The sequence below is a fragment of the Plectropomus leopardus genome, chromosome 17, assembly GCF_008729295.1.
Source record: "Plectropomus leopardus isolate mb chromosome 17, YSFRI_Pleo_2.0, whole genome shotgun sequence".
NCBI lineage: Eukaryota > Metazoa > Chordata > Actinopteri > Perciformes > Serranidae > Plectropomus > Plectropomus leopardus.
In genome coordinates, this window is record NC_056479.1 from 22728770 (window position 1) to 22742303 (window position 13534).

At 39.6% G+C, this 13534-nt stretch overlaps 2 protein-coding genes across 9 annotated transcripts in view; one reads left to right on the forward strand and one right to left on the reverse strand.

Moving 5' to 3' along the window:
• mapk8ip3 (mitogen-activated protein kinase 8 interacting protein 3) overlaps nt 1–7823 on the forward strand; it is a 38035-nt gene extending 30212 nt beyond the window's left edge. For 6 of the 7 annotated variants that reach the window (XM_042504951.1, XM_042504952.1, XM_042504953.1 and 3 more), the window contains 9 exons: nt 476–556; nt 664–731; nt 1282–1430; nt 1536–1707; nt 2061–2174; nt 3369–3407; nt 3898–4062; nt 4174–4320; nt 5081–7823. In XM_042504951.1, the coding sequence (XP_042360885.1) occupies nt 476–556; nt 664–731; nt 1282–1430; nt 1536–1707; nt 2061–2174; nt 3369–3407; nt 3898–4062; nt 4174–4320; nt 5081–5226 (1081 nt within the window). In that variant the 3' untranslated portion in view covers nt 5227–7823. The remainder of the gene's footprint in view (nt 1–475; nt 557–663; nt 732–1281; nt 1431–1535; nt 1708–2060; nt 2175–3368; nt 3408–3897; nt 4063–4173; nt 4321–5080) is intronic. The other variant, XM_042504957.1, reaches the window with a different exon arrangement.
• nme3 (NME/NM23 nucleoside diphosphate kinase 3) lies at nt 7397–13324 on the reverse strand. Of its 2 annotated transcripts, none has more exons than XM_042504962.1 (5): nt 13169–13324; nt 11787–11917; nt 11587–11688; nt 10916–11028; nt 7397–9541 (listed from the first exon to the last, which is right to left on the reverse strand). In XM_042504962.1, exons 1-5 carry the CDS (start codon nt 13212–13214, stop codon nt 9427–9429), a joined length of 507 nt encoding a protein of 168 aa, XP_042360896.1. In that variant the 5' UTR covers nt 13215–13324; the 3' UTR covers nt 7397–9426. The 2 variants fall into 2 exon arrangements, with proteins under 2 accessions (XP_042360896.1, XP_042360895.1); XM_042504961.1 differs by lacking the exon at nt 13169–13324 and adding an exon at nt 12666–12847.
• Nucleotides 13325–13534: the final 210 nt, after the last annotated feature.

Here is a 13534-nt window from a genome sequence, read left to right on the forward strand (position 1 = left end):
TGACTGTAAAGTAAAGCAGTGAAAATATTCTAAATATAGGACACACTTAAAGTGAGATTGATTGTTTTTTGGGGGTTTTTTTTTAGGTGGCAAAAATTTGTTTTGCTGCTGCCACGTCCACAGCAGTACATTGCTTAGCTTTCTTGTTGGTACTCCAGCCTGCTTCCCCAAGCTGGGGGCGTGCCAACTAACATCTACTGTTAGTAAAACACTGATTATATCTAAGTACCTCATACAGCCGCACTTTAAAAAAACCAGACTTTCCCTTTAAGCTTATAAGTGTCACCACTTTACTTTTGCAAGCGAAGATCAGTCACACGCCAGATTGAAAGGTTCATTTTTCCCTAAAAGACCCAAAAAGAGTGCTTTTATCATCCATCATAGACCCACACATAAATATCATGAAATACTTCTTTTGAGCTTTATGTGCAGTTTGGTTTTGCTCTGCAGTATCTTGTCTCTGTTCTCCCTCAAGGCTCTACGTCCACTCAGCGGTTGGAAACTGGAAGAAGTGCCTCCACTCCATCAAACTCAAAGACTCTGTGCTCAGTCTGGTGTAAGTGGTGGTGACGGTTTAACTCTGTAATTTTAGGCAAATGTTGTGAAGTTTGAATCTACGAATTTCTGTTTCTGCAGCCGTCTCTGTCTCCTCTCTAATTGCAGACATGTGAAAGGTCGTGTGCTGGTTGCCCTCGCTGACGGGACCCTCGCCATATTCCACAGATCAGAGGGTATTTGGGATTTTAATGTTTTATATAGACATAAATGAGCTGTGTCAGCTGTTAACCCTTTAAAACCTGAGCAAATTGGTTTGACTTCTTTCAAAAACATCAGTAGAAAGCAATGAGCAGCTTAACAAGGCATGGCCCAAAAATGAGCAGGAAATTAGTAAAAAAAAAAAAAAGTATCAAATGAAATGTAAAAAAACAAGAATAAATAAGAACATGACCTCAAAAAAATCCTAGAAAAACAAATGTGCATCTGAAACATAATTTTAAGTATATATTAGTATAGTTTTCTGGACATTTTTCCCTAGAATTTTTATATTTTTTAAACATATTTCCAGGTCATTTTATCATCACCATTTACTAATTTTGTGCAATTTGGGGGACATCTCTTGCCATTTTGCTCACTTCCTTTTTCCTCAAGTTTTCAAAAGAAATCAAACCAATTTGCTTAGTTATAAGGGTTAAATAGTTTGTGAAAGAAAACTCGATGTCGATCAAGGTTTGAAGGGGTTAATAATGAATCATAACTTTGTGTGTGTGGTTTTGTCAACAGATGGTCAGTGGGATTTGTCCAACTATCACCTAATGGACCTCGGTCGACCTCATCACTCCATCCGCTGCATGGCTGTGGTCCACGATAAGGTTTGGTGCGGCTACAAGAACAAGATCCACGTCATTCAGCCCAAGAGCATGCAGATCGAGGCGAGTTATGAATCCATCGTCGCAAAAGAAATTAACCCAACGATAAATTAAAACTGTAATAATGAGCTGATTTACTCCACTCCTGATTTTTTCGCCACTCTTTAGAAGTCATTCGATGCCCACCCACGCAGGGAGAGTCAGGTGCGGCAGCTAGCGTGGATCGGTGACGGTGTTTGGGTATCGATCCGGCTAGACTCGACCCTACGTCTCTACCATGCGCACACACACCAGCACCTGCAGGACGTGGACATTGAGCCATACGTCAGCAAGATGTTGGGTTAGATTATGTTTTACCTTTACTGCTGAATGTGAATTATGGTGTTTGTTAACCCTTTGACACCTGTGAAAATTGCCTTTATTTATTTATTTATCTATTCTTTAAATACAGGAAGAAGGCAATAGGTACAATATCAAGAAATGGCTCAAAAATTAGCAAGTACTTAGAAAATGTTACAAAAAATTACATGAAAATAAGCAAAAAAGGAGGAATGGGAAAATTACCCTATGAAAGTGCTAAAAAATAAGAAATCAAGCCAGTTTTCTCAGGTCCCAGAGATTTAAATTTTTGTGAAAAGTATAAACCCTTTCAGTTTGAAGTCGACCTCCTCTGACTCTGGTTTTAATTCACAGGTACCGGCAAGCTGGGTTTCTCTTTTGTGCGAATCACGGCGCTTCTGATTGGTGGAAATCGTCTCTGGGTAGGAACTGGGAACGGCGTGATCATCTCCATCCCACTGACAGAGAGTGAGTTTCATTCATACAGCTTACAACAAGTGATGAACTCCAGGCTTTAGGTTTAAAACTGAAAAAATATGGCAATAGTGTGTCGTTATCAGGCAAAGATGCACTGAACTAAAATCATCATTGGGAAATGTAAACACTTGTTCCCTTGCTAACTGGCTGCTGTGCAAGGATCATCCTTTAGACCCGAGTGAATCTTAATTAAACATGAATTAAACACCATCAGAAGAAGACAAAATTGCAGAAGATGGCTAAAATTTATATTGAATATTATATAGAATGTGATTGTACATATAAGGGTAGGAATAAATAACTATTTCTTCCTATTCCTTTTGGCACATGTGATATTTAAGTTCAAGTAGCTTGAGTATTTGTTTATTGAGATTAATGTGTAGGTTTTGTATAGGCCTTTTTTTGTCTTTATGTTTTTATTTATTGCACTTTGCTTGATTGATTTTCTAGTTTTAAAGGTAGGCCCACACCAAAATGTTTGAGAACTACTACTTTTAGATTAAAAAAATCTAGGTTTAATATAAGTTCCTTTACAAAGAAAAAATACTGGTTTACATTATAAATTTAATCATCAAAATTATTTCATCACTTTAAAAAAAAAGTAGGCCATATGAAAGGTTTTACATTATCTGTAAAAATGTTATTACTGTATCAGTCAGGAAAGGAGTTATTGCATTATTGGTTTTACTACTACATTTTCAGGCGTTGTTACATTTTTTGGATGCTACAACCACTGAACACTGAACACATTTTTTCTATGAATTTTAAACACAAGACAAATAGACCAAGATTTTGCAAATTTTCTGCTGTTTTGACGATGTGAAATTCATCTAAGGGGTTGAACATGCATGTCTTATATACAGTGCAGAGCCTACAGCAGCATCATGATTAATTACTTAAAATGTATCATTAGGTAGCCTGAACTGACCGATCAGAAGTTGGCAATTTTCTCTAAAAAAATAAAATCTGAGGGTAGTTTTCCACACATAGTAGAGTGCTGTTTATCTGTTTTTCTTTAGCGTACTCCCTCTTCTCCTCCTCGTCTTTCTTTACACCTTCTGTTTCCTGCCTCCCCTCAGTGGTTTTCCCTCTTTCACACGCAGTCTTGGTCATAACTGTTACTGTTACTGTCCTCTTTCTCCTCTGCTCTCCCCCGTCCTCCTCCTTGTCCTCCGCCTCCTGTAGCGGTGGTCCTTCACCGGGGACAGCTCCTTGGTTTGAGGGGTAAGTGGGAGCGCTCCCTCCCTCCTGCCGTTGTGATCTACCTTCTCTCGCCCGCCTTCTCCCACTCAAACCTTCATGTCCCCTGAAAGAGCTCCACGTCCACTTCAGATATGAATATCGTTTATTATTAGGCACTACTTTTTTTACTGTAAACATTTAGCTGAAGGTTACGGAAAGTATTCTGTGTGCGATTATTCTACTTTTTATTGTGTATCAGAGCTTTTACACATTGGTTGCTTTTTGCATGTTATTTGTCATTGTGCTTTACTGCATCAATGACTAAAAGGTGTCTGTGTGTATCAGATTCATTGCATGCAAGCTGTCTCAAATCTCAAATCTTTTGATAAAATATGCTAAAATCATTTATTTTCATTTGATCTGTGGGATTTTGTGGGTGTTTTTTTTTCACCTGTCTCATGTTGCCAGATATGATTTGCTGGTAAAAAGTCCTGGTTGGTTAGTTTCTCACTCCTGCGTTCTTCTTATTCAGCCAACAAGGTGTCTCCTACATCGTCCGGCGGTGTGATCCACGTGTACGGCGACGACGGCTCTGAAAAGAGCACCGGCAGCTTCATCCCTTACTGCTCCATGGCACAAGCTCAGCTCTGTTTCCATGGACACCGTGATGCTGTCAAGTTCTTCGTCTCCGTACCAGGTAGACACAAAGTCCATCTGTACCCGTATGTGTCTGTACCTGATAACCTTTTATTTTTTTAAACCTGTTTATGTTTCTTCTTTTGTGTGTGTGTGTGTGTGTGTGTGTCAGGCAATGTTCTGGCCACGCTAAACGGCAGCGTGCTGGACAGTCCATCGGAGGGGCAGGGGTCAACAGCGCCGCAAGAGACGGAGGCCCAGAGTGTGCAGAACGTGTTGGTGCTGAGTGGAGGAGAGGGCTACATCGACTTCCGTATAGGTGCGCAAACACGACTGCTCATGAACCCGACACCACACAGACACAGGCCTGATTACCATCAAGGATGTAAGAAGAAGGCAATGAGCGACTTTACAAGAAATAACCCCCAGAATTAGCAACAACATCGTAAAAGTTTTAAGAAATTTTCCTGAGAATTAGCAAAAAAAAGAAATGTAAAAAACAAAAACCAAGCAAAGAAAAAACCTGGAAATAAATGCCAAAATAATATATAATAAATGCCAAAATAATATATAATAAATATACCTCTGATTTCTAACTATAATGAATATTTAGCTCTCTTTAAATTTTTATTTTAAATAATTCTCTCTCTCTTTTATCAGGTAATTTTTTTTGTCATCCTTTACTAATTTCTTGCCAAGTGGCTCATTAGACAATTTTTCTCGTTTTTAGAAGAAATCAAACCAGTTTGCTAAGATTTCAAAGGTTTAGATCAAAGGTGCCTGAATGCTGCACAAGAAAAATGATGTCAATTCAGGTTTTAAAGGTTAAGGATATAGTTTGAATACATGAATACATTAATAAATGTATGATTTGTTAAACTAAAAAAAAAAGCCAAATGAACCGGCACAATTAAAAAAATAACAGAAAACCCCAATTAATTAACTAGTTTACTACTTCCTAATATATATGACAGGAAATAAGATTTTCTTTGCCACATTATTGGTGTTCAATGAGTGTTCGCTGAATTAATTAATAATAAAATTAGAATAATTTTCTCTGTCCACCTGCTCTTCTTCAGGAGATGGAGAGGACGATGAGACGGAGGAAGGAGACAGCAGCAGCAGCAGCGGCGGCGGCGGTGGAACCTCACAGATAAAACCTGCTTTGTGTAAAGCCGAGCGGAGCCACATCATCGTCTGGCAGGTGTCTTACATTCCCGAGTGACACCTGATCTGCTTTAACACCCACTCATCTCCTTAAAGAAATCTCCTCCTGCCCCCCGAAAGCTTCCAGCCACCTTGTAATTATCCCCGGTCATGTAAAAGTTCCCCTTTGGCTCTAAAACGACCCTCCAAGCCGTGCATCGTCCCCTGTAACTACGATACCCCCGCCCCTGCCCCGTCACCTTGTAACTTTAATGCCTTGTAAGTACCTCCTCTGATCTAGTAATCTGCCTGCCATCCTGTTTCTGTCCCACCCAGGGCATTGTAACTATCATGAGCCTTGTAACCCAGCCTCATAACTACCTCCCTCCTCTGTATCGATCTTATATTCACCCTGTAAGCACACTGTATCTCCTCCTATATTTACCTCAATTGTCCTGCATCTGCCCCAGAGTTACTCCTCCTCCTCCTCCTCCTCCTCCTCTTCCTCCACTTAGTTTGTCATCTGTGAAGCATCCGCCTCGTCTTTAAGCAAAGCCCCAAAATGCAACAATTGTACCAACAACAAAAAAAAAACCAAACAAGAATGGCAGGCACAGACATGTGAATGACAGCACTGACTTGCATTTCCAACCACTCCACCAACCATTTTATGCCGAATGTTTAAGTGGAGTTAACGGATGCGGGCGTTTACGGATCGACAGTGACGGTGTGTGTGAGCGGCTGCAGGCGTCTGGTTTTGGCTTTAAGATTGTAGTGGATGGCGAACGAGTTTGGGCCACATTTTAAGACGAACAAATGGAAAGTCGACAATTAAACACAGAAGTCTGGGGTTTTTTGGCTGTTATTTAAAATACTTTTCATCCAATGTGGCAGTCGCATCTGTTTAAAGAGTCTCGATTAATGAGGTTTGCTCATTTTTGACCCCTGATTAAAAAGAAATTAAGTTCTTTACTTGCACAATTTAGTTTAACGGATCTGTTTGACTTCCTGTCAGCTCTTCATTAACTCTTCCTCCACCTCCTTAGTGACCCCAGTGGATTCTCAGTTAGCTTTGTACATATTGTTTACGGTAGTTACTGTTTTTTTTGGGGGGGGGGGGGTTTACCCTGTTTTTGACCATTTTCACAATCGCTGGTGTGTAACTGACACAGGTGTTTGCTAGCCATTGTATGACGCCAACGTTGGCTTGATTTTTCAGAGATTAATCCACATTTGATGGCTATGGCTCTCTTACACTCTGCTTTGAAGAGTAAAGTGACTGAGGCACACCCAGTGTTTGGCAGCTTTCTTGCTAAGATTTAGCAGCTTTTTAGACCTTAGCGACTTTTATTTTTACCAAAAAGTGACTGTATTTACTCAAGTTTCTCACCAAAAACTACAATATACAAGATAACATTTGAACGCTTGATTTAAAATTATATTTTCCTTCCGATTGCATCAAAATATGACTAAATGCAACCTCCGTCTGCATCAATGATCCATTTTGTATTCAAAACTACGATTTTTGATGAAATGTGTCAAGTTTGCACCCTCGATATCACACTGTAATTTGTTCCCATGCATACAGCTCAGAGCAATCGCAGGCCGCGGCTCTTTCAGCCTCAGCGCGGGGTCTCTCCTCCTCTCTCCTCTTGTGCCATGCAGTAGGTGTGGAGGAGGAGCTGGGTCCAAAACTGTATTAAAGTACACAATACTACAATGTACTTGCACCCCCGATATTACTCAGAGTATCTCAGTCCATGGCTCTTTTGACATCAGCATGCACTCTCTCTCTCTCTCCTCTTGTGCGGTTCAGTGGGTGTGAGACAGGAGGGACGAGAGGAGACGCCCCTTGCTGTGGGAGTTCAGTTTTAGTGAGTTTCCATGGTTACGTTGGCATACTCGCTCTCTAGATTGGAAGCGCAGGAAAGAGCTACTCTACAGTAAAAGCTCTATAACTCTCATGCCATGCAAATGTTTTGTTGAGGATTTTTTTTAATTGATCTAATTCAGGGAAGTTTTAATGCTTCCATTTATGCTGATGATGTTGCCAATATGCAAGTGACGTCTCCTGGCAACTTTTAGAGCTAGTGCTAGCTGCTTTAATTGAAAAAAGTTGGCAAAACTGTGTACAACTGCTAATTAAAATGGTCAAAAACACTGCAAAAAAAACAAACAGTAAATACTATTAACATGTACAACACACTAACTGTTAAAACTGAACTAACTGAAGGATGATAAATCTTTAAGGTGGGAGGAAGGTAACGTCACTGTAGAGCTGACAGGAAGTAAGCAGACGTGAAATTTGTGAGACAGATCACACTACGTTGTGTAAGTAGAGAATAATGACTTTGTGCGGTAACAAATGATAACTACGTTGTGCAGCTGTCTGATGTAAGTCAAAGAGTCATGCTGGAGTCGCGTGAACACGGTTGTTAAAGCAGTCGAATGTGTCGAGGCTTCAGTCTGAGACTAATTTCTCTCCTCTGACTGGCTGTTGATCAGACGGTTGGTTGTAAAGCAGGTGAACAGTGATGTGTCGTCATTACGTGTACAGGGATTATTGTAAATCTCCAGACACACTGAAGCCCATCCTCTTTGTTCAGTATGGAAATTCATGCATCGATCTCTATCTGTGTGGATTATATTAAACATATTTGTGTGCTGAAAAACGTACAGCTGACGTGTGTGCGTTTTGCTTAACAAAACACAAAAACAGACTGAAGATTTTACAAAGCAATTTCTGATCAGATTTATTGTTTTGGACATTTCCCATGCAACTCATTCAGCATCATGGAGTTTTAGAAAAGCACACGTGACAAAAGTAACTAGATTATTTTATAGTGCAGTTTCTCAGATTTGGAGATGACACCCCACATGATAAAATTACAAAATTACTATATGCATCTCAAAAGCTGTTAAGCATTTTATTTTGAAACTTTCAACCTTTACATTCAAGTAGTCCCAAGTGACAATCTGCTTTACACCCTTAAAGAATTTAAATTGAAAGGTACAGGAAAACCATGAACATGGAAAAAAAAAAAGTTGAGCATCAACATATCAATAACTCTTCTCATGTTACCTGAATTTGTCAAAACATTTTTTCCACACTCCTCCACTGAAAACAGGCGACCCTTCCTCATGAATTTTCATTTGGGTGCTGCGTTTAACAGCAAAACTACATCAAAACATCTGTTTACAAGCTCTCACACAACTCGTGCCTTATGATCGAAGTCTCATTTATCCAGTCGTATGCTCAGCGCTTCCCAAACACACACGTTTTACTAAAACGTTCAATGTAAAACATTTCAGCCTTCAAGTAGCGTGCCTGAGCAAACTTGTTCATATGAGCTCCACTTGAGAGGAGTTCATGTGCACGGCCCAGGCACACTACTCAGCCGTGCACGAGACAGTAAGATTTTAGCGAAAAAGAGAAAAAATTTTAGTGTGTTTGGGAAGTACTGAGCATACGACTGGATAAATGGATTTGCTGCACGAGTTGTGTGAGAGGTTGTAATTTGGATTCTCTGTTCACAGTGGAGGCGCGGGAGAGAAAGTTTTCATCACGAATTCAAAGTTACACAGGGTGAGTAACTGATATACAGATGATCATTTTACTGGTGAAGTATTCCTTTAATTGCTCTCAAGTTGGGTTTTCACTGCATTGTCATTACTATGATACAGACCCTCCAAGATTTGAAATGTGTATATTTTGGCTTTTCACCAAAAATTGAAAATAGTTCAACTTGTGACAACAAAAAAAAATGTGCATAACAAACTTCAAACTTCGAATACACAGCACGTGCACACTTCTGCAAACTCTCATACACACATGCATGTGTATTTGTAAGGTAGATAAAGTTTCCTGGACCCTCAATATAAATGATCTTTTGGGTGGATTTAAATGCATCTCTTTACCTGTCAGTTTATTGCTTTAAATTCCAGGCTTATTGCTTAAAGGCTGTAAACATGATTTAGTGTTGTGGACTAAACAAATACTACAATGAAAACTGTAACAGAAACAGACGCTCAAGTTACTGATCAAGTTATTGCTCACCAAGTGCATGGTTGCTTCTTAAAGTCAATTCGGAGATGTAATACAGATGCGTAACAAAATACATTTTATAAAATAAAAATTTTAAAAATTGCAATGACACCTCTTTCTGTACCACGAGTCTACAAGCTAATAAAGCCAAAAAATATTCATCTTAGGTATGATGTGATCCACACATAAAAAAAAACACACACAGGACGGAGTACACGCAGCACACGCAGACCGTCAGTAGATCCAGCGGCTGCTGCTGTCCTCCCAGCAGTGAAGCTCGCTCTGTCGAAACCACAGAGAGATTTCCTTCTGGGCGCTCGCCACAGAGTCGCTGCCGTGGATCACGTTCCTGCAACCAAAACATGCTCAGGACAATCAGACACAGACGGACTTCAGAAACCGTGTAGAAAAGCTGTTGAATTCATCAGAAAAAAATAGAATCTTAAACATTTACTACATCTAATCATTCAGTTTCTTTTCGATAATTCTTTTTTTTTTTTTCAAAATTAAGTGATTAAAAACTTCAGTAGATACTAACAGAAGCAGAAGAGACTGTTTGCAGCTCCTGTATCAGGTGATACCGGTGCAGCTTAAAGCAACTTAGATTTGAGACTTTTTAAGATGTTTTAATGCCACTTGGAATGAAGTTTAAGACCAATTTTCAAATTACTAAAATTGACTACAGACTTTTCAATTTTTACATGATGGTTTTTTCGTTTGGAAAAAAGTTTGATTATATCAGATGTTAAATGAAACAACCCTTTTTTTAAGAGTGAAAGATAATGAATATTTTATATCATCATAAATGAATATCTGGTTTACCTACAGAAGTGGAAAATAGCTGGCATTTCTGGACGATTTACATTCAGGCCGTACTAAAAGCGTTTTTGAGGGTAGAGGACACAACAGATGTGTTGCTCAAATTATCTGCAACCACCATCATGCAGCTGGGAGGCGTGTTTTTTTTAAAGAGGGCTTTCTACCTGAGAGGAATTTCCTGGTTTAGTGAGGAAACAGGTCAAAGTTTGGGATAAAATGAATAGATTTCTGCCTGAAAGGACTCTGGATTAAATTTTACAAGGAAAACTTCTCCCACGTGCCTCTGTTGACCTCTGATAATAAAAGTAAACATTAGTTTTTCAGAGACACCATGTTAAATACTGTGAGGCTGATAATTCACTTTATGGATTCATATTTTTAAGGAAGTTTTCAGAAACCTTTTTCAGAGATTTTATGTGATTAGGGAAATATAAATGAGGATAACCGCAAACAAAAAAAAGGAGAGAAAGGAAAGAAATGATCTAGTACCTTAAAGAAACTCGCACGAAGTTCCTAAAAAGGTTGCTACTAAAAGGTCCTGCACACGTACGGCAAACCCACACAGGTGATTTTAATTTATTAGCTTCTTCCCAAGAAGTGTGGACGAGCAAAGACTTGACTCTCCTCCACAATCCTGTCAGGTTTGTTTTGCCAGTTTGAGCAGAGAAAACTAAACCTTCATCATTTTTTAGGCCTTTTCACAGACATTTGACTTCACAGCAGGAAGCGCGCAGGTGTAAATGATAAAATCAGTGATGATATTGTGGCTCACTGTCACGCTCATGTCTCACTGGGACACATGAATAAACCGCAGCCATCATTAAGGTTATTAGTAACATCTGTGCTTTTCTTACTATAAAAACTTAAACAGTCTGCCATTGAAAACTTCTCCTTGTGATCTCACCTGCCCACTTCCACACAGTAATCTCCTCGGATGGTTCCCGGCAGCGAGTCTGCGGGGTTGGTCTCTCCCAACATCTTACGTGCAGTCTTGACCACTTCCAAACCCTCCCACACCTGAACACACCCCAAAACCAACATGACACAGCATGCAGAACAACAGTACGGTTATATATTGAGACTGAAAAAAAAGAAAATTATTACTGTAAAACACCCAAACAGTCATTTAAAGACGTGCCACGGTGATACTGCCAAAATCCTGAGAAATGTGACTTGCTGATGATTATTATTATTATTATTATTCTGTGTACTTTGTTTACATAGTCTTGTTTATGTATTTGCATGTTGTTGTTTTTTTTTTATTTATTTGAATGGTTTTGTTTTTTTCAGTTCAGTGGCTTTGTACCTAAATATTTCCTTTTTTTACTTAAATAAAAAAAGGAAATTACAAAAAAACTTTGCGAATACAAATGGCTTAAAATGACTTTTCTTCAGTTTTTCATCTACAGAACCTTTAAACACATCAGCAGTTTTCATTCAACATGACCTTATTATAAACCTATAACTCTAACTCTATAACTTTTTACGTGAGCTATGAGCCAAATCAAAAGCCCTCTGAATTTCTCGGCGTCTTAAGTGTCCTGTGCACGTGTTCAGTTTGCCGGAGAACCTCACCATTGCTACGACTGGTCCAGAGCTCATGTAGCTCATCAGTTCCCTGAAGAACGGCTTACTCCTCAGGTCCCAGTAGTGTTCCCTCAGAAGATCCTCAGATGCCTAACGCACATTTGAGAGACAAACATTAAAAAATATATCAATAATTTCTTTCAGTAGCCGTGAAAATGTATTTGGGAGAATAAAAGGGCCCAAAGTACCTGCACAAGTTTGAGGCCCACCAGTTTGAACCCTTTCTTCTCAAAGCGACGGATGATTTCTCCCACCAGTTTCCGCTGCACGCCATCTGGTTTCACGGCAATGAAGGTGCGCTCATTCACACCGGTCCAGCCTGTAACCACACGAAACATATATCAACGTTAAAGCCAACAAGTGTTTAAAGTGAGCACCAGCAGCTTGCATGCACCTTGACTGGAAGAGGCAGCATGTTTCATTAGTGAATTAGTGAGTCGTGTTTATTTTTCCAGTGTATTTATGTCAACGGGCATTCTCAGCTTTTTCGATGCAATGTCAGAAAAAATAAATAAAACATTAAAATATTAAAAAATATTAATAAAAATCCCACATCCAATGTCAAAGCATTGTATTATGCAACTGTATTATGCAGATCTTGACCAACTCTGAATTGAGCTCAGTCCCTTTAATTGACTAATTGTTGTATTATATTGCATTATAATGATTTAATATACTTTTAAAATGATGTTATATAATTTTATTTACAATGACTGATATTGTGCATATTAAATTGTTTGTGTAATGTCCATTATGGGTCTCGGGTCTCGAAAATTCCCAATCTAGATGGTATTTGCATGATTAAATAATGGTTTGTAGACGGTTTCCTGCAGGAAGCCTCGGCACCTGCAGTGCAACATGAAAACCACACACAGGTATGAACTTCTCAAAAACTGCATGCATCTTCACAAATGTCTGTTATTTGTTAGTTTCATAAATCCATGTTGGGTTCACAAATACCACTCCCGGGTCTTTAAAAGCGCCCCCTTCACCCTGCGTGTATATCTGCAGACATACAAGCAGGGGAAAGCCGGCGCTTTGACCATTTAACCCATGGTGCGTCTCACCAGACTCCTCAATCCGTGCATGTTTAACCACCAAATCTTCAAGTCCATGTAGACTTCGCTGTGACCTTTTTCTCGGCCCCATTGCAGCCAGTGTTTCCACTGCAGCAGCCTGTTAGCTCCACGTGAATCCACCAATGGCAGCTCAGGAGCTATTTATAACACGATGAATCAACTTTTTTTCACAGAGGGGACACATGGACACATGGACACATGGACTAACGCTGCTGCTGCTGGGACTTCACAAACTAACCACCCCACAGAGTTAATAGTCACACTTAAAAGTCGAAAGTTGTGTTAAAGTTACTGAAGGCGTCATAACACCATTGTTTCACCAGCTGTCTCTGCTCCTTCTTGCAGCTAGCCGAGCCGTTTGTCCGGTGAGTTAGCGTCTCCTGCTCACACACACACACACACGGTGGAAACTGTGACCTAATCATCCGCCGCCAAAGTCAAACTGAATGACAATGAATGACACGTGAAGCATAAACAGATATGACACCAACCTGACTGGAAGAAGTAAGAAAATATAGACAGAAACAGGCAGATCATTGTTGCCGGTTGCCGGAAGACACCAGAAGTAGGAAGAAATGAAGGCGACGTACGCACGCACGCACGTTGCTTGGAAATGCTTCCCTAAGCGCGAGCACGTGGTGTCCCGAAGCTCACGAGGAGCATTTCACTGTGCAAATATATGGAAGTCAATTTCTGCCAAGAATAACCAAAAGTTGAGAAATTGTAAATTAGTTTGTTGTGAATCATAATTACAGGGTAAAACTATGTGGTAATCATTAGGTTACTTAATACATATGTTTACATATAAACACAAGTTACTATGTGTGTCAAAGATAAGATATTGGCCATGTTTGTGT